Consider the following 20,770-nt stretch of genomic DNA (forward strand, 5'->3'; position numbering starts at 1 on the left):
CACAAGTCCACTCGCCGGCGTAGCTGCGGCATGGGCCGCTAGGACCCTAAGCAACGCGTCCTGCCCTTTGAGAAACTAGCGGAGCCTACTAGAGACCATCTGGGCGACATGGCAGAACGGGGGAATCCTCTGGCACTTCAGCGGACGACCCGAGCCAACTGCACCCACATCTGCTGCTGTGAATGAGAGCAGGGTTCAAGGCGCTAGATGTCCGCTTTAATTCTCTGTACAAGCACATAGCAGATCTGGGCGAGAAGGAACAGGTGCACGATCGCCGACTTGACGTTGTTGAATCATGCACATCGGACCTCGAAGACGGAATGGTGCAGGCAGTGAAGAAGATCGACCGCATGGAACGGATACTAAAGGAAGTCGCGACAAAGAACGAGGATTTGGAGGTGCGCAGTCGTCGCAAAAACATTCGCCTGGTGGGGGTGCCGGAATCCACTGCTTCGGGCCGCATGGAGAACTTGGTTGAGACGATCCTAACTGACCTGTTTGGGAAGGAAGTTTTCACTCCTGGTTTCGTGGTAGAACGCGCCAATAGATCACTTGGTCCGCGCCCCAACCCGGGATGCACGCCCAGGCACATTATTGCGTGAATAATGAACTTTCGCGACACAGACACGGCATTGCGGCTGGCTCTTGAGAAGGGCGAACTTTCCTGGCAGGGCTCCAGACTTTCGTTATACCCAGACTTCGCTGCCATGGTCCAAGACGCAAGGAGGAAATTCCTAGGGGTCAAGGCTACGCTAAAAAATTTAGGACTGACATATGGCATGCTTTATCCGGCCAGGCTAAGAGTGGAGGTGAATGGTCGGGCTCGAATTTTTGAAAATCCCATGGAAGTGCAGGAGTTTAGCTGCAATTACAAAATTAACAACGGGTGCCCCCCTGAGACACACACTGCTTCGCCCGCGCACAGTGGCTCTGCTGCCAGTGTAGATTTTTTCTCGAACTCTGGGCGTGACTGACGACTGGTCACCTGCATCTTGCCACTGCATCGCGCATTTGGAATGTTAATATAGACAACCGGGACCTTTTACATTACGTTCTATATCTGTTGAAGCTTCTAGGCCGTGGAAAGCGATACACCCCCACTTTGGTGTACACCTCAGAGATCGTATTGTTGATGTTTGATAGTACCGCTCTGGTTTCACTGTTGGTTCTTTTTGTAAGGCTATTGGTACTAATGCATGTTTTTGCAGTAATGGTATTGCCTCTCCGGATGGTCGGGAAGGCTGGGTGGGGAGAGGGGAGAGGGGGAGGGGTATTGTTTGTATTGCATTGCACTGGTGCTATGATTCCTTTGTTTGTGCAGGCAAATTTTGGGTATTGTACTTGGTTACTCTTTGCTCTTAATTTTTTCTTTATCAAATGGCCTAACTCAGGTCCAGCGAAACTCACAATAGCGACATAAAATGTCCGGGGTTTAAATGACACACGTAAAAAGCGTCAAGTGGTCTACTATTTGGTCAGGCACATGGTGGATGTTTCCTTTTTGCAGGAGACACATCTTCCTGTCAGTGATCGGGCCAGGTTCGCCTCCTCCTGGGGCCCAAATAGATACTTTGCTAACTATAGCAATTATGCTAGGGGCGCTGCCATTCTGATACACAAGCGACTCACTTTTAAGTGTCACTCTGTTGCCTATAACTCGGACGGAAGGTTTATAATAGTGGTGGGCACACTGCTTAGTCAAAAGATAGCTTTGGTATGCATATATGGTCCGAATAATGATTCCCCCGATTTTTATTATGCATTATTATCCAAATTACTGCAACTCGGCTCCACGCCCCTGCTATTGGGGGGAGACTTCAATGTTGCTGTACACCCACCCAATGACAGTACCTCCACTGCCCCAGACCCCAAACCTCGAGCTCATAAGGCCCTGAATTCTATACAGGAACACTTTTCGCTCCTGGACATCGGCCGGACACGTGACCCAAGCCACACCACCTACACATATTATACTAGTTCCCATGACACCTGGACCAGACTGGATTATTGGTTGACTACTCCAGACATTTCTAGGTAGTTCCATAAAATTCAAACGCTACCCAGAACATATTCGGACCACTCCCCTGTATTGCTTTCCCAGATGGTGCCACGCCCTGAGGGCTTTGAGCGGCAGTGGAGGTTCCCCCACAGTGCGCTGAGGGATGAGGTTTTTAGGAAGGAAATCCAGGACGCAATTGAAGAATATTTTACACTTAACACTGGGTCGGTGGATACATAGGCAGTGTTATGTGAGGGCTTTAAGGCCTACATTAGGGGTGTGTGCATGGACAAAAGCTCCGGAGTGCTACGCGATATTCGTGGTAATCTGACCCGTGTGGAAGATGAGACTAGTGCCCTAGACAACGCCCAGCATACAGCGTGAAGAGGGCAGCTTTACTTCTGGAATTCAGAGAGGGAAATACTATATATGGGGAAGTACCACAATGCTAGGGTTTACGGGGAGAGGGGACCGCCCTGGTTGGATTCTGGCACAAATGGTTAGACCCCCTTACACAAAAGCCTATATCACAGTACTGCAGTCACAGGCGGGATGTTACATAAATGACCCTGTAGGCATTCAGCAAGAGTTTCTCACCTATTATAAGACACTGTACTCCACCAGGTTGGGGCAAGACCGTACTGCACAAGAGGCCTATTTAGCAGAAGTGGCGCTTGTATAACATGAGAAATTTATGCAGGAATTTTTAGCGATTCCCATCACTGCGGAAAGCATAGATGAGGCCATTTCCTCCTTGAACTCTTCCACTGCCCCTGGGCTGGATGGGTTCACTGGAGAATTTTACAAGGCATACAAGGAGCTCTTGATCCCCCATTTATTAGATATGTATGCTGAGGCACTGGAGAAACAGGTCCTCCCGCCCACTCTGCGAGGCAGTTATTATATTACTTCCCAAACCAGGGAAGGACCCGTTATTATGCGGCTCCTATCGCCCCCTGTTCCTCCTCAACTTAGACTATAAAATACTAGCTAAGGCATTGGCATGCCGCCTCTCGCTCCTGATGGATTCCATAGTCTCCCCGGCTCAATCGGGTTTTATACCCCATCGCTCCACGGCATTGAATCTCTGTACACTGTTCAACACCCTGCACAGGCTAGACCCGGACACCCCCACAGCAGTGATCCTGCTAGACACTGAAAAGGCCTTTGAATCCCTGGAATGGACCTTTTTTCTCTCAATAATGCAACGAATGGGTAGGCCACAGGGTTTCATAGCCACCACAGGCCTATTATATAGTAAACCCGTTGCTCGGCTCCGCCTCAATGGCACACTATCTGCTCGTTTTTCCCTGTCACGAGGTACTAGACAAGGTTGCCCCTTGTCTCCCCTGATGTTCATATTAGCGATGGACCCCCTAGTGAGACACTTCCAGGAGAAACACCTACACAGAGCCTTATGTTTCCGGACGAGCTCGTTGCTGGTCTCTCTCTATGCGGACGATACTATCCTTTATGTCCACGATCCCCAGACTAACTTAGATCCCCTTATACGGTAAATTCTGCGATTTGGCACATTTTCTGGTCTGGGAATCAACTGGCGTAAATCTATTATCTTTCCTCTAACGAAAAGCACAATTCCATGGACACTGGAGTTCCCACTGGAGTGGTGCTCGGACTCAGTAAAATACCTGGGGGAGCGCATACATCTTGAAGCAGAGCAAATTCTCTGCCGTAATTATGGCGTGGCTATCTCTGAGTTAGAAATACAAATAGAGCACTGGTTGAAACTTCCACTTTCCATGGCAGGACGAGTAGCCCTCATTAAAATGATAATTCTCCCAAAATTTTTATATTTATTTCACAATATCCCGATTCCCCTTACGAATACATTTTTTACCACACTTTGCACCCACCGGATCAGGCTGGTCTGGGGCGCTAAGACGCCTAGGGTTCGATGGCAAGTCATGACGCTTCCCTGCTCCAGAGGTGGGTACGGTGTTCCTAACCAACAGGTGTACAATCTGGTGGCACATTGTGGTTTTGCGCAGGCGTGGTACAGCCCGGACGCCAGAGTCCCCTTTCTAAAACCGGAATCAGATTTTGTCCTTCCGGACACACTGGCTGCGGTTCTGCCTGTCGGTATCCCACGAGACTGCACTGATATCCAATCGGTCTCCACGACTAGCTGGGCATGGGCCAGGCTGGGGCATCTCACAAACACCCAGATGGTGTATTCCTCCGACATGCCACTCCCAAACACCAAATTACTGCCGATAACTGGGGAAAAGCTTGTTCAGAAGACCTGCACGAAGTTCGGTATTGCCAAGATGGGAGATTTTTTCCCAGTGGGCCATGTATTTGACGTGGAGGACGCATCCCTTTTTCCAGACGCTACATTCATGGGTAGATTTGGACACACTCATTTTGGTAGGCACAGGGAAATTAAGTCATTTGCCAAGAATAACAGGATGTTGAGCCATGCCGGGACTCGAACCTAGTTCCTTGGCTCCGAAATTGTCAGCTGTGGCCATCATGCCACATCCTCTCCCCACTTGTAGGGTTCCATGGGTAGTAGGTGTTCTATTTTATGTGGCACTAATTGCCAAGTAGCACTATTGTATGGGTAACAACTACAGCTAGTACTGGCGTTTTAGACCAACATCACTTAACATTCTGGAAGTTTTTAACTACATTTACAATGTTAAAAGGAACTACAAGTCCCAGAATGCAACATACTGTTGATGATGGATCGAGTACTGATTGAAGTTGTGACAAACGGCTAGGGGCGGATTTGCAGCTATGTATCTGATAAAGTTCTGATTGTGATCCATTTATGGTGTGAAGCAGATGTGCGTAGCAAATGGTCTCTAGGCATTACTTGTAGTTAATTATGAGCAGCACATCTAGTCCTCTTCTTTGCATTATACCACTTGTAGTACTGAGTTCAACATGGCAAAATGCTCTAGGTGATAGAACATAAAGAAGAAAAAAAAACGACTGGATTAGCTAATTGCATCAGATATGAGCCGACTTAAAATGTAATCAATATATCATCTTTTCTTGTTTATTAACCCCTCCCCTGCTGATGACGGAACCGCTCCGTCATCAGCTGCGGTGGCGCTGTGCTGATGACGGAGCGGTTCCGTCATGGCCCGCCCGACGCTCCTGCGCGGCGCGAATTCCGCGCCTGCGCTGAGCGTTCTATTGATCAGGCGGGGCCATGACGGAACCGCTCCGTCATAAGCACAGCGCAACCGACGCTGGTGACGGAGCGGTTCCGTCACCAGCATGCGCCCGCCGCATTTCCGCCCCGCCCCCTTAGCACTGCGGCGGAATAGCCGCCGCAGTGAAGGGGTTAATGATCCTGTTATGCTAGTGGATCTTTTTGAGGGCTAATTCCTAATGATAGCAGAGGACAAAGCAGAAAAAATAACCATGTAGAGTCAAACCAATTTTGTTCCAAATTGAGTACTTCTACTTATCAAATAACACATGGATCCCTAATGTACCACTTTTTAAATTGTTTTGGGAACATCCTAGTGTCGCAGAACTTTACATATCTTCATGTAAATGTGTCTACATATTTTGGGAGACTGTTCAATAGCATCATCATTGTTGCTGTTGAATATCATTAGCTCTGAGATTGATTCAATCTCTGTGATTCGAGTAGTAGTGTGTACCCAGGTGTTCACTGGATTGTTCACTGAATGAGCAGGTTCGCATTCAAACTATCCAATTTATTTAAAGCTGTCAATCAAATCTGTGCCTTCTACTCCTTGAAGGGTCTGAAAAGGATGTGAACTGCAAGGTGAAATGCAAGGGCGAGGGGGTGTGAGTAGGAGCCGGGCTTAAATTATGTATCTTGTAGGTTTATGGAACTTTGCAGATGATGTTGACAGTGTCTGAGGTGAAGTGGGCCAGTTTGACCGACTGGGTGTGGCCTGTCTTGAAGAAGCAAATCCAGTTAAGTGTGGGACCTCGGATGCTGGCTTTGTGCGGTTGTTGGATAAGGATGGGGTGGTAGACGATGTCAAAGGCTGAGGAAAGTTCCAATAGGATGTGGTATCACCTCTGTCCATGATTATTGGGATGTCATCCGTGGTAGCAATTAGGGCAGTCTCTGTAATGTGGTTGGAGATTAACAACATCGAATGTCAAATACTTATGCAGTAAAGCTCAATGTTAATTTGCCTGTGTGCTTCATAAATGACCTGCTAATTTCCCCCAAAAATCCATGTGGGAACTCCCCCTTCCAGATCCTTAAATCCTACATAGTTTTGCCCAGTATTACAGACCTAGTGTAGTTCAAAATGTGCCATTTGATAAAACTTTTCCTAAACAATTCTTATGAGAGAACCTCAACCCGCTTGGTAAATTTGTCTAATAAATCATAGCATCCAGTTTTAAACAAGCTTACTTGTTTGGTGCGCTTTAAAGTGCTATCTTTGAAAGTATTTTACACAATATTGCCTGGTCTTAGCCCTTAATTCCGCCTGTAACTGTATTTTACCAAATGTAGATTTGACCAATGTTACTGATTTAGTATGCTTTAAAATGGCCGATTTGCCTATAATATTTCCAAAACTCATTGCAATACAAACTGTAAGTCTTCCTGCAAAGTTGCTTTTAATTTTTATCCTGTTTTCATTAGGGATACTCGACCAATGTGCCAAAAAGGCTACTATTGGTAGGACATTTTCCTTTGTAAAAATGTCTGAGACGTTATTCTATTTTTAATCAATGACAAAAGTCAAGTGTTCCAAAATATGCTTCATTTTCAATTAGGTTTATCAATACAGTTCTTTGAGACAACCCTCAGCTCCACTGTAAAGTTGCTTTTAAATCTTATCCAGCCAAAAATCCTAGCTTTATGGCTCAAACCACGTACTGTGGCTGCCTGCTTATGCTGCTTCGTTCTAAAGGTAAAGGAGGTATAATAATTATTGTAAGTAGGTGAACAGGGAGAAGTGGGCAACAGGTAGGAGATGAGGGAGATGTGGTTGACATTCAGTGTGTCTGCTTGTGGACCTCTTATTATACCTCTTTGCTTCTGGGACAGACGAGTAAAGGAGGAAATGTAAAATAAAGGCAGAGGCCCACAGGACGCATGGTGAGGCGGAGAAAAGGGGCTCAAACCGATGGCCACTGCAGAATGGATAACCTGACAAAAAGCATATGTAACAAAATGTTTCATAAAAAGGTGTGAGACTTTCATACCGAAAGAGAAGTATCAAGAGGGGCCATGGACACGGTGTTATTGTATTGTACGGCAGCATTTGAACAGTCTTTCGTACTCATGTTGAGGCTACAACGTGTTTTGCCAGTGAGTGAGTAACTGAGAATCCCTTTAGATGTGTATGGTTGGGAGAATTAGGGTTTTTAGTGTGGACTTTGGGGGAAGCACTGTGTGTTGCGTCTGAGGTTTGAAGACCTTTTTGCAGTTTTCTCGTGGTGAAATTATAACTGCTCTTAGGCATAAAGTGACCTTCAAAGGTGTGAGGACAGGCACAGTTGTGGTAACAAGTAATTGTAAGGTGCTTTAAGGCTGTTCTTTTTACCGCTCACCAAATTATTGTTCTCCTCAAATTACAGGGTTTGGCCTTCTGCATAGAGAATGGTGCAAGACTTTCTGAAGTAAGGGCTTTTAGAAATGGGATTAATCTCAAAGAGAAATAACTAGTTTTGAAGTAGGTGTGAAGTTGTAGTTGAAGGAAAAGTGATCCAATATAGTGAATGAACATAAGTTTCCCCGTGAAGGCACTAGATCCACCACAAATCTTTGTTGACATAAGCGAATAGAAAAAAAAACTAAGTTAAGAACATTTTACTTGAATAGTCCTAGAATTTTCAAACTCCATGAAAGCTCACAGCGAAACCCTCCAAAACCTGCAGAATGATACAAAGGCATAGATTAGAACATTGCTACCACATTTGATTTACTGTTGTTTTCACCCAAGCAAACACTTGATGGCCATGAGGTGCTGGCTTGTTGGTTAGTCAAGGACTCTTCCAAGAAGTTTTAATAAGGGGTTGCTTCACTTTGTATTCACAGAATTCTATCATTTCCAAGAAACTTGATCAACGAAAGTGACACACGCAAGGGGATTGTTGCTGCTTTTGACATGTGGAGCGATGTGTCTCCCTTCCAGTTCAAAGAAGTCCCCCCCGACCAGGAGAGTGATTTGAAAATAGGTAAGTAATGCCCAAAACGTGAAAAAAGGTATTACGGTTTTAAAAGATTCTGATCGCACCCCGATCCCAACATTAGCCACGTCCGCAATCTTAGACCACACCCCCAGCTACAAAGCACGCCTACAACCATAAACCACACTCACATCTACAGATCACACACACAACCACATAGCACACTGGTAATAGCAGTTCAGTCACAGACCAAATCTCGAACTACAGACCATACTTCCTTACCTAGACCACACCTCCTCCAAAAGACCAACTCCTCACCTAGACCACGCCATCAGCCACAGACCACACTGTCAACTGCATAACATCCTATTCAATAATAGTCCATTCCTAGAACCATTGATAACTCCAAATGCAAATCATTTCTCCTTTCATAAACCACACCATACCTACAGCCACATAACATACAGCCAATGGTAGTTCGCACTTTCCGCTACAGATAAACAGTTCAAACCTCCAACCATGCCTCCTTTTGTAAATCACATACCATACAGCCAATGATAGTTTACTCCTCCCACTATAAGTCACACCTCCAAACACAGACCACACCTCTTTCTGTGAATCAGACTTTCTTCCATAAACTACAATTACAGCTGCATGACATATTCTATATCTCCAGTCATACATCATCTCCTTTCATAGACCACAAATCCCCTAATAAATCACACCACCAAGTGACTCAGCTACAAATGCATGTAATATACAGCTCCATTGATCATTCACACCTCCAGCTATAGATGAAACCACCATCCACCGAATATACCTCCTTTCATGAAAACCTTCTTCTATACACAAAAACGCCTCCTTCTATACACAACTCATGCTCACATAAATCACACTTCAAGCAGACCATATCTGATTTTCTGGGAAACCTTCTCCACTCATAAATCCCTCACTGAATATTAGATAATGCCTATAACCATAGCACATGGTCAAAACACATGGAAGCTTTTTGGTCACCCTAGAAATTGGTTGGTATATCGGTCTAGGTGCGTGTATACCTGCCTGAATCTGACAAGGGATGATGGACCCACATCCTCCAGGGCTCTTCCTGAGATATACAAAACACAATGTTTAATTTCTCTCTCATATGTGTGTAATATTCATATCCATAAAAAGGAAACATACCTGGGACTTTTCAGAAAGCATGTCTCTGCGTCACTTGTCTTGGAAGATTGGCAAAGCCCGTGATCTGCCCTAATTGGAAAGTTACTTTAAAAAGTCTTTAAGAAACCAAAAATGCGCCCTCCAGCAGAGACTCCAATTCAGGGACACTGGGAAAGTACCCACCAAGGAGCTACAGTAACAGAGGATGACTGTGCTCATTGTTGAATCCACTTTGCAAGGCAAGGTGCCCTTTCAGTCCTTTCCCCCTTTGTGTGGCTTAACCTCAAGTAGGCTAATAGGCCAGTGCATGGTGCATGTGCAATGCAGTCCCCATTTTTTCCGATCATGGTTTTCAAACTCAGTTCAAATAAAAACGAAGAGCAGACATCTTACCCTGCCTTGAATAATTAGTCATTCTGGTATTCCTGCATTATGTAGCACCTCATTGTTGACACCGTTGAATGACCGGGTGAAAACATATACTTACCTCAACCACAGTGTCTCGGGCACACCTAAGTTTATACTCTCTCTAGGCAGTGGTGTGCAGATTATAACACCTTGGTAGATGCCTGTATATTACAACCCCTGCTGCTTACTGGCCCCATTGGAAATCTTTCACACAGAGGGCTCTCTCTTTCCTAAACTTTCTGTTGGCCAGCCCCAACATGGAGAACAACTCCTTTAGTAAGCCTCATCGCTACCTACAGCCCACACCTCTACACATAAACTATATTTCCACTTAGAGACCATACCTCTAAATACAGAGCGCACCTCTAAGCATAAAACACACCTCTGACAAAAGAGCACATGTCCAATCACAGAACTTACCATCAATGTACCACAACACAAGCAATCGATAAGACAGCTATCCACTTACCATACCTCCATCTACAGCCATACACCTACCACGTAGAGTGAGGCCTCCACCAACAGACCCATCTTCACCCACTGAATATACATTCAGCCGCCACAGACCACACCTGCAAACATGGAGCACAGGTCCTAAAGCAGACTAACCATAGATCCTAACAACAACTACTGATCCAACCTCCATCTCTTGAGAGTGGAGAAGTAGATTAATTCCCAATGCATTCCTGAAAGCAGCTAAGATTGTGCTCTCCTGCTTTAGAAATATCTTTCTGCGCTTAGCTAGCTTTTATTAGGGCAGGAAAACTGGATGATGGATTGAAAGAGGAAGTGTGTTGATTGGAAGATGCTTGTACAAGAAAACGAAAACTACAAGTTTGCTGATTTTTGGGATCCCACCTTCATGTGCTGATTAACCTAAAGTCCTGTTACTATCTTACTTCCTCTTTTAAGCTCTGATGTCTGCCTTATGCTACCAGACGCAACTACTTTTATTCACGCTTAACACCTGTTTGCATATGTTTTTGATTTCCTCCTGCTCTCTAGGTTTTGCCATCGCCTTTCCATTGCTCCTCTTTGACTTGCTGGGTGTGCATGTGATCAGTCATGAGACTATTCACAGAGAGAGGATGAAGTAAGGGGTCTATGATATCTTAAATCATGCCTGTCTACTATGCCTAACTGATACTGTGTATGGATTTGAGACTGATTGTGCAGATCATGATGTTCGCACTGAATTTTGTACATTTCTCTGTCGCTAGTATGTTCACCTACCATCAACTGCTGCATGGCATGTAATTGTCAACAGAGCCTGTTATCTTAATAAAAAGATCCCCCCCCCCCCCCCCCCCCCCCCAAAATCATGCCTGTCTAAAAGGAGGATTATCACATGTCCGGTGGTGGCCAGCCAGGAGGAGACTCCAGAGTTTAGATCCACACTCAATCCTGGCCAACCTTTTTCTTTGATTAAAAAAAGGCTCCTGGTGGTGCCCAGGAATCAAGCGCTCAGAAGTACTTGCTTTTTTCTGTATTATCTTGTCCTCGCCTAAGCAGGTAGATCCAGGAAATCCTGGATAAACCTGGCAGGAGAAGCCTGGAGGCTGAGAGGGAGGTTAGAGTCATGAAATCCTGCCCAGGAACAAGAGCTCAGTGTAACATGCTGTAGGCAGCATCTACTAACTCACTCAGTAACCATCCAACCACCTTTTATGGATAGGCTTTTTGATAGAGAGGGGAGGGGAGAACTGAGGCTGAAAAATCTGGTGGGGGATTCTGGAAAATGTTAGTTCCCTACAAAAGAAGTCAGCAGCTAGATATCTGGGATTAAAGGTTGATAACAAATCAGAAGAGATTACCTGTCTAGAAAACCAAAATAATATAGCTATTTCAGCCCAGAACCTGAGGTGTCCCTCTGCGACTTACTGTCACTAAAGACACAAAAACGTGAGCTCACTAGCCTTGCAAAGAAGGTCAAGGCACTGAAGGAAAATATGAAGAATATGAGCTCACGGGCCTCGTGAAGCCCATCTCAAGAACTAGGGCATCACAGATTACTCATGTCCTCTCAACCTTATCTTTGGCCAACCAAAGGCATTCTGTTCACCAACTGAAGGGGTCATTGCAACTCCCAGGAAGGACTGTAGGTAAAACATGAAATACATAAACAGTATAACTGATGCAGGCTGGGCACAACAGTCTTGAATGTATTGTGATGGGTGTGGGAGTGGAAATTATTTCCTGAGAAAAAAGACAGAAATTCCTGCCTTTCCTATCAGTCATTAAATGGCTCGTGAGGACAAAGATTTGGAAAGTCGTGTAAGAATTTATCAGATGTCCCATGCACACCACCCTTCCTATAATACTTTCCATCAGAGCGTGACAGTATACATCTTCACTACTACAAAAAACACATCAGCACTCTTGTATTTTGTTGTTGTTTCTTGAGCCTCGTGTAGAGTATGACAGGCAGCCTACCGTCCATTGGAGGGGCAGAGGTCATTACCTCCCCCATCCTGGCTGGACTACCACCCACAATATTTTCCACTGGCCCTGCAGAGATCTTGGTGCCTTCAGAGGTGCTACCGCCATTCCAGCTCCTCTTACGACACTCAAAGTTTGCTGATTGGCTGGTATGTTTCAGGAAGCCACTCGGCAATTTTTTTTTTTTTAAATAACAAAAAAATCGCAAATCTGAACTTTGTTTTTGAAAAACAAAAAACGAATAACTCTGACAACCTGGGGGTTTTCTCTCAGCGTATGAGGAACATTTTAAAATGTTTCCAGTTTCTTACCACCAGAGTTTCCCCGGCAGTCCAGACTTGAGAAAAAGTATATCAGATTATCCGAACTAAACTGGGCAGATGGTCTGATGCACCTATACCGATAGCCACAACTCTGTCCGGCTCTGTCAGTGTGGGACTTCTGCCAGTGGAGTCAGCGGAGGCACCGTGGTTGAAAACCCTACTCAAAATTGATTGGGTGGGCTGTCAGTTGAGCAGAAAGGGTCCTCCACCACATTTGTGGTGCGCAACCTGTCCGCCAAACCCTAAACCCTTTGTCTATTTTATTATACCCCTAGCTTGTCTTTAACCATAAAGTCTCCGTGTTGAACGTATTTCAGGAAAAAAATGAGAACTAATATTTAGAACTGGTCTATTTCTGAAAAAGGCTTTTTAATTCTTTGTTTCCTATTTGTTCTAACATAATTTCACCCGTACATTCTTCATATTTCAAATTTGTTATACCTTGTTCCTCTGTCTGCAGAGGTCAGATTCTGAAAGCTTAATATGAGGCGCAATACAATGGTAAAGATTGTACAAATGGATTGCCCTTCCCATATACACTAAATAAGATTTGGCTGTTCAGGACCAGTTCAGTGTATTCACATACACTTCTAGAGAAGCTCTGCTGCACCAGTACAGTGTGACCTCTGCCTGTTTCAGCTCAAGCACCCTTAGCTTTCTCCTGGTATGCATGGACAGACACATCATAGCATGCTTGATACATTGTAACATTCACTCTGACTCCATTTTACGATTTACTGGTGTCTGTAAGAAATATATGCTAAGAGATTGAGACTTAAACATTGTACGATAGCTGCCAACACAGGACCCTACCCAGTCGAATAACATTGTGCGATTATCCAAAGATATCCCAGTTATTTGTTTTCTCTTGTTTTATCATTTAAGTGATATCCAACTTTTTCTAGTCATGTTTTGGCCCTAGAACGCAATGAATCATTTGAGTTTGCTTCTACTTTTAGCATTGTAACTTCCATTGTTTTTCTGCGTAACGCACCAAAAACCAAATGTTGGACTTGGCCCTTCTGGCAGGTTCACCCCTGAACTTTTTGCCTAGTGATTTCTGGTCTTTGCGCACTTTGACACTGTGGCGCAGTGTAAAGTGCGTGCTCTCCCTGAGTGCGTGTGTGAGATTGGCCCGCTCTCCCATAGGAATGGATGGGGAATGTCTGTGTCCCTGGTAGTTCCTGATGCGTGAGGTGTGCATGGTCAAGTTTGGTATGTGCGAACTCGTGAGAGTGAATGCTTCGCAACGATGTATGTGGCATGGTTGTGTCTTGTGCGGAAGTGCTACTTCTAGACATGGCTGTGTATGTGCTGTGAAGGTGCTGGCGTGTGATTGGCTGGAGCTGGCTGGGATGCCAGGCTCCAGGAGTCTGTGTGGGTCTGCCCCGGTGGTGAATGGAGAGATTAGCATGCTGATGTGAGGGGGGGCTGCGCCTGTGTCCTGAATGAGGCTGGGTTTCCCCCACACAATGCTGGCTCCACCCCCTGTGGTGCGACTGATGACCCTAGCCTACCTGATGAATGAAAGGGGTGGTTGAGCCATCAACAGTGCTCACAGACCAGCTGCGACTGGTTCTGCCCCCACCCTGCACCTACAGACAAAAGAGAAAGGTGTATAAAAGAGGGGCTGTGACCCCATGAAAATGTTCTTGTTTGCTGCTTGAATCTGCCAGGGGCCTGCTGCTGCTTGGGCTCAGGAGAAGGCTTGCCTCCCTGAGCCCTGCCCAGCCCCTGGACTGCTGAGATGCTGGATTGCCAAAGGACTGTGTTGCTTTCTGTGCCTTCCTAGCGCCTGGGAGAGCTGTATTTCTTTCCTAGCGCTTGGGAGCGCTTTATCTTGCCCTTAGCGCTGAAAGCGCTTCATTTTGCTTTGCAGGTGCCACCCTGCTTATGGCTGCCCTAGCGAGTGCCCACCTCGCTTCTACGTTTATTTTTCACTTCGAGGGTGCCCCCCCCCCTCGCTATTGCCCCGAGAAATCGCAGCCGCGGGCAAAACCGGAAGTCAAGCGGCACCGCGCCTGACTGTAGGCGGGACTTTCGGGTCGCTTCAGGAAGCCACGCTAGGATTGGCTGGCGAGGGCCCGTCCCGGCCCGAGGGAGGAGAGGTTGCCGAGTGATGGCCGCCCGGGGGTCCCGTGAGCTGGGGAGAGCCCCGGGCCCACCAGGAAGCAGTCGCCGGATGTTCGGGGGCTCCCAGGACCAGGAGGGAGCCCCCGAACACATCCTTTTTAAAAGGTATAGGTTAGACTGCAATTGAGTTTATTGCGTGTTAGTACTGTGTCAAACTTAGGCTGTCCTGTTTTTAGGGTTTATGTTTTTTTAGATTACAGTAGGTATTTTCCAGTGTTTTTCCAAATTCTGAAAATCAGTGGTTATCAGGGTTTATACATTTTGCCAACATTTAAAATCTGCCAGAAGCAGAGCTTTTCCAGTGCATTTAAAATACATTCACAGATACTATTTTCGGTGGTGGCTGGAGAAATGTGAAAGTGGTAGGGTGTAAACTCTTGTCTGGAATTGCAAGGAGCTGCTACCTAACGTGATGTCAAAAGAAAAATGCCTTGATCACTCCATTTTCCTCCATACATGTGTTTGTACCATTACAGTACACATTGTCTATAAACCCTCCAGCACTTCTACTCTGCTGACTATCATTGCGATTATATATTGCTACATATTGCTCCAGTATTGAAAAAAGATTTAAAACTGGAATGCCTGTGTTGTTTTAAACTTAATCTCAATTACTATGTCACAATATAGTGGATAAGTGTGGCTCACTGGTTAGAGGAGGCAGACCTGGAAGCAGAGGTCAGCCCGGGACCAGGGTTCAATTCCCGGCTCGGCGGGGTCTTGAGTCCTAAAATGTCCATGGACTCGACAATTCTCGCTCCGGTGCCTACTCGATTCACGGGTTCACACTCTGCGACTCTGGGCAATAGCTTGCTTAATCTCCACAACGGCCCCTCGCAGCGGGATGCCTGGCTTTCACCTTGTGGATACCCTGCCGGGTTTATCTCACAGGGGAATACCAGGACGGGTTCCCTAAGCAAGCGCTTAGAGACCAGTTGGTGATTTGCGCTATATAAAATTCCTGTACATTTACATTTACAATATGAACAATCATAACCTATGATGAGGCGCTTTTTATTGGGCGCATCCTTGGCTTTCCTTTCCTTCACAGAGGTTGAGACTGGCATATTCTAGCAACTGGCAAAACCAAGTAATCTTAAATACAAGCCCCATAAAGCTAATGAGTTTTACAATTACTGGAATGTGCCCATCTTCAACTCTATGAAGGAAAACTGAGGCGGGCTGCAGAAAGTTTCCAAGAAGGCCAGAGCCTTCACAAGATTAATTTGAAAATGACCGCACTTGAAAGCAACTTGAAACTTGCAGCGCAATATGGTCAGGTCTGACTGACAACATGCTGCTGCACAGAGCCAGACGGTAAAAGGGCTTAACATTTTTAGACATTGTAAGTCTGAAGAGTGTCAAGATGAAAGGACATGCTCAAAGCTTCATGGGGCAGTCGGTTAGTTCATGAAAAGCATCATGGGCTGCAGAAACGCACGCACTGTGATGACGCAGCAACACTATCTGGAGCCGGACGCTCTTCTGAAGCCCGCCTCTCAGAGAGAGGCGGGATCAGTGAGTCTTGCTACCACCCTAGGGGGACCAGATTCTCAAAACAAAAAAACAGGACAGGAGTCATAGACATAGAAGTACAACTGAGAGAAGTACCCATGGTTTTAAGTGGGATGGAAAAACACAGTGGGGGGAGTGGGGTGCGGGGGTCTCAAGGGGCGTGACCGATGTAATTAAGGAAGTGGCTTAAAACACATAAGCTAAAAAAACTGTACTTAGCATAGCGTCCCGCCAGGGTCGGATTGGGATCACAATGCGGCCCGGGCACTGACGAAAAAAGTGGCCCACATTCAAGAGGCGTGGCCCATATTTAAGGGGCGTGGCCCACATTAAAGGGGCGTGCCCTTTCATGAAACACCATTTGCACAGACAAGGAATGAAAGTGGGAGGATACTGTTCTTGCACAGGACACAGGGCCAAGGTGACAATGGCCTACATGCTGAGCAACTAAAAAAAATAGCAAGGCCCCTTTTTGTCACAAAATTATTCCAGCCCTCCAGCACAGGAGCACCTGAAAAGCAGCAAAGCCCCTGCTATTACTAACCTACTCAGCCCTCCCCAGACCTTCAGCTCAGGAGCACATGAACAGAGGTAAGGCCCCTGCAATTAGTAAATTAATCAACCCTCCAGGCCTTGGAAAAATGTCCTGGCAGGGGAGCACAAAACACAGCTTTTTGGGTCATCCAAGGTAGCCAGGGGGGAGGCTGAGCTGAAGCTGGAGCATGGGTAGTGCCTTCCCAGTGTGTTCTGGCAGTTTGAGTGTTTACCATTTACTGTAGTATTACCCTTGTACCTGTGTATGGTACCCTTTTGTAACTTGCACACGTCACTTTTCTCTGGTATCACACTGTATGCTACCTCTCACTTTTGTTTGCTTTAGATACTTGCACAAGTGCCACCATTGCCTACGTAACGTTTGTTCCTGTGCTGGAGTGTCTGCCATTTATTGCAGTATTATACCTCTACTTGTACTTTGTACGCTTTTGTAACCTGCACACATATCACTTTTTCCTCCTGTAATGTACCGATTGCTACCTCATGTATTTTGGTTGCTCACTATTGTCACTTTTGATTCATGTAACTTAACGTTTGCTTTTGTAATTTGTCCACTTGTAATTTTTCTCCTCATGTATTATTGCTGTTCCTAGTGTGAAGCGCTCTGACACCTTCGGGTAAGGTCCGCGCTATATAAAATCGCATAAATAAATAAATAAAATAAAAAAATTCCAAACATCACCTGGCCCCCACAGCAAGACCCATTCTTCCTCGCCCACGGGGGGACCCAGGGAGAGCTAGGCGCGAGCCGGTCTCTTCCTGGGTATGTTCGCGCGAGAGTCAGGGCAACAGGTGGGGTCTGATTAGGGGAGTAGATATAAGGGAGTCAGGCTGGCGGTTGGGAACTGCGTGGCGGGAAGCTAGGGAAGGGAGGTTTTGTTTTGCGGCGCGCGTGTGTTTACCTTTCTCTGGCTCCATGGAGGAAGCAGCGGAGGTGCGGAGGGCCGTGCAGACACTCTGCGAGGCCGGGCGAGAGGACCTGCTGCGGCCGGGTGTACCGGCGGAGGCGTGGGTCGGAATGGCCCGCCCCCCTCGCAAGGCTGCGGAGGGTGTGTCCAGGGCGGTGACGGCGTGTTTGTCCCCAGGCCCGGCGGAGGAGGAAGACGGCGAGGCGGCCATGCCGGCGGACGGGCCTATGCCGGTTCCGCCCCCCGCAGCTGTGGAGCCCCCGCCGGGTGTCCCGGGCGCCCTCCAGCAGGTATGTGCTTTACCGTTATTCAGTGCTGGTATGCGTGGGGTGCCCGGGGGGAGGCGGGGGCGTTCTGTGGGCCGGCAGGCTCAGCGCTCAGGCGGTCTTGCCCCGGGAAAGTCTGGGAAGCCACAGGCGGGTCCCAAAGCTAAGCGGGGGCGGAGCCTGGAATTGAATGGGCATACACAGCCCCCTCTCCCTGCTGCAGAGCATGTGGACACACCAGCTTCAGTGTCTGCCTTGCCGGAGGGCGTTTCCCCGTACCTATGGATAAATGGGCAATGTTTCCTGCTCTCCCCTGCCACGCCGGTGCCTGGCCCTGCCCCCCATCACACTTTTGGCCCCCCACTACTGGGCTGTGCAGATGTTGGGCCACCTACTGCCGCGCCGCCTGCCTATTCCCCCAATGGGGCTACTACTCATGCTTCTGTTTTGGACCCAGCGGGTGCTGTACCTCGCATGCTGCCCCCCCCGGCCACCAAGCCTGCGGCCCCCGGTGCGCCTGGCCCCCATACTGCCCCTCCCACGCCCTTGGCTCCTGGTGGGTTGGGTTTGATCCACAGGGGGGCGCCCCCGGTTTCTGGGCAAGCTCTGTTCCTGGTCCCTCGGGGACGGCCAGGTGTCCTTCAGGGCGGTCCTGCGACTGGGTCGGGTGGTGTCAATGGTCTGGCGTCGGTGGGTCGTCCATCGGGGGGTGATTCCGATTCCGCTCTAAGGGAGGATGTTTTTGCGAATTCTTCTTTGTCTGGCTTGAGCGGCCGCAGTTTTCAATCTGCGCCTCCGGCTGGGCGGCGGTTGGCTGCTTCTACGGGCCCGGGAACTGTCCACACTGCTGTTTCCAGTGTTGGGCTTACAGGGGAGTTATCTGGAGCGGATATCTCTTCTGCAGCTTTACGTGCACACAGCTTTCAGAACATTGACTGGCAGTTTTATGATGGGGGTATTGGTGATGGGGCTATGCCTAGTGGGAGTACGCAAGTTGCATTTTCTGACGAAGCTTTCTATGGGAATTTTCATGATGATGATTTGGAAGAAGGGGAATTGAGAGACAAAGATGTTGGGCTTTTGGCAGCACGGGCCCAGGGGGGCGGGTTGGGGCAACCCACTGTTTCTCGTGTTTTGCAGGAGTCTCGTGCGGACCATGCAGCAGTACGAGGGGCAGTGAGGTCTGGACCTTCTCAAGGGAATCGTGTGGCTGTTCAACCACAGTCGGAGCAGTTGCCAAGAGGTAAGGATGGGTGGTGGTCCGTGTGGTAACCCAGGGAGAGTCTCCCTGTTAAGGGTACAAGATCAATTGGTACAGGTGATGGGGTTGTTGGTGAGCGAGTCGCTCTGGCACCGAGGCTTGAGCGGCCGGTGATTTCGAATGTTTCTAGTGTGCAATTTTCAGGGGAAGTTTCTACAGCAGGGGCTGGGGGGGCTGCTGCCACACCTGTTACGGAGGATAGTATCCTACCTAAAAAACTGCCTTATTCTGGGGTGGGGATGCCTTTGGGGTCCCATTTGTCTGAAAAAACGAAGAATCACATATGGTCTGGTGCATTTGTGGATGTTTTTCGGCTTCTACATAGAGATGTCCAAGCTAAAGAAGGGTCGAAGGAGGAGGAATTAGAATTGGCTAGGAGGCCTCGTGTCCCGAAGTCGATAGGGAATTGGACTTCGGGCTTTCTTATCTATGCCAGTGTTTATTGCCAACGTCATCCGGGCAAGGCGATAGACATGTTTAAATATGCCGATGTCATTCGCAAAGCTCACAGCTATTTTGGAGGCTTTGCCTGGTTGTCGTATGATGAAGAATTCAGGGCACGTATGAGTGTTTTTCCTGAGCGTTCGTGGGGTGAGGTTGATTCCGAATTGTGGCTACAGTGGATGGCATCGGCTCACCCGCCCGCTACGACCCACACGGCTAGCGGGCAACCAGTGTATTACCGGCCCTTTCCAGCTCGCCCCGCTCTGTCTGGGGCGGGGGTTTGGGGCAGAGGTCAATCATCCTCCTCTGGCACGTGCTGGCATTTTAACAGGGGTTCCTGTAACCGACCAGCTTGCAGGTATAAGCATGAGTGTTCGCAGTGTGGGGGACGGCATGCGCTCACCCAGTGTTTTCCCGGACAGCGCTTTGGTGATCAAGGACGGGGTTCAGGGGGCAGGGGACAGCCTCAGCACGCTGTTTACAAGGGCTCCTACTCCTATTAAGCAGGATGTTCTGGATCTCTGTTTGTTGGATTATCCTGATTTTGAGGCTGCTAAGGTTTTGTCTTGGGGTTTCAGAATTGGGTTTCGGATTGGGTATCAGGGACCCAGGGTGGGTAGGTGGTCTGACAATCTGAAATCTGCGAAAGAGAGTCCCCATGTTGTGCGGAAGAAGCTAGATGCTGAGCTTGCAGCGGGTCGGATTGCTGGTCCTTTCTTGAATTGCCCTCTCCCTGACTTGATCGTCTCGCCTCTGGGTGTGGTACCTAAAAAGGCGGAGGGGGAGTTTCGCCTTATCCATCACCTGTCATGGCCCGAGGGTGCATCCATTAACGATTTTATTGATCCAGCTGACTCAACTGTCAATTATGCTTCAGTGGACGATGCCTTGCGGCTCGTTCGCACGGCTGGTGTTGGGGCTTTGCTGGCGAAGAGTGACATTCAGTCGGCTTTCCGGCTATTGCCCATCCATCCTTGGGATTTCAGTCTTCTGGGCATGCATTTTGATGGTGGTTTCTACGTTGATAAGGTGTTGCCCATGGGCTGTTCAGTGTCATGCTCCCTCTTTGAGACATTCAGTACATTTCTGCAGTGGCGCTTCACTTTTGTCAGTGGCCACGTCCTGGTCTGCCATTACCTTGATGATTTTCTTTTCATTGGTGAGGGTCACTCTGGGCAGTGTCAGTCGGCTTTGACAATCTTTCAGGCTCTGGCGGAGAAGTTGGGAGTTCCTTTGGCGCCGGATAAGAC

The 20,770-nt window shown here is 47.7% G+C and overlaps 1 protein-coding gene across 1 annotated transcript in view; it reads left to right on the forward strand.

Annotated features, from left to right (window-relative positions):
* The window catches only part of MMP23B (matrix metallopeptidase 23B), a 166,506-nt gene that overhangs the window by 37,084 nt on the left and 108,652 nt on the right, over nt 1-20,770 (forward strand). Inside the window, exon 3 of the mRNA XM_086921489.1 lies at nt 8,013-8,152. Within this exon, the coding sequence (XP_086777615.1) occupies nt 8,013-8,152 (140 nt within the window). The remainder of the gene's footprint in view (nt 1-8,012; nt 8,153-20,770) is intronic.

Source organism: Lissotriton vulgaris, chromosome 5, assembly GCF_964263255.1.
Source record: "Lissotriton vulgaris chromosome 5, aLisVul1.2, whole genome shotgun sequence".
Classification (NCBI taxonomy): Eukaryota; Metazoa; Chordata; class Amphibia; order Caudata; family Salamandridae; genus Lissotriton; species Lissotriton vulgaris.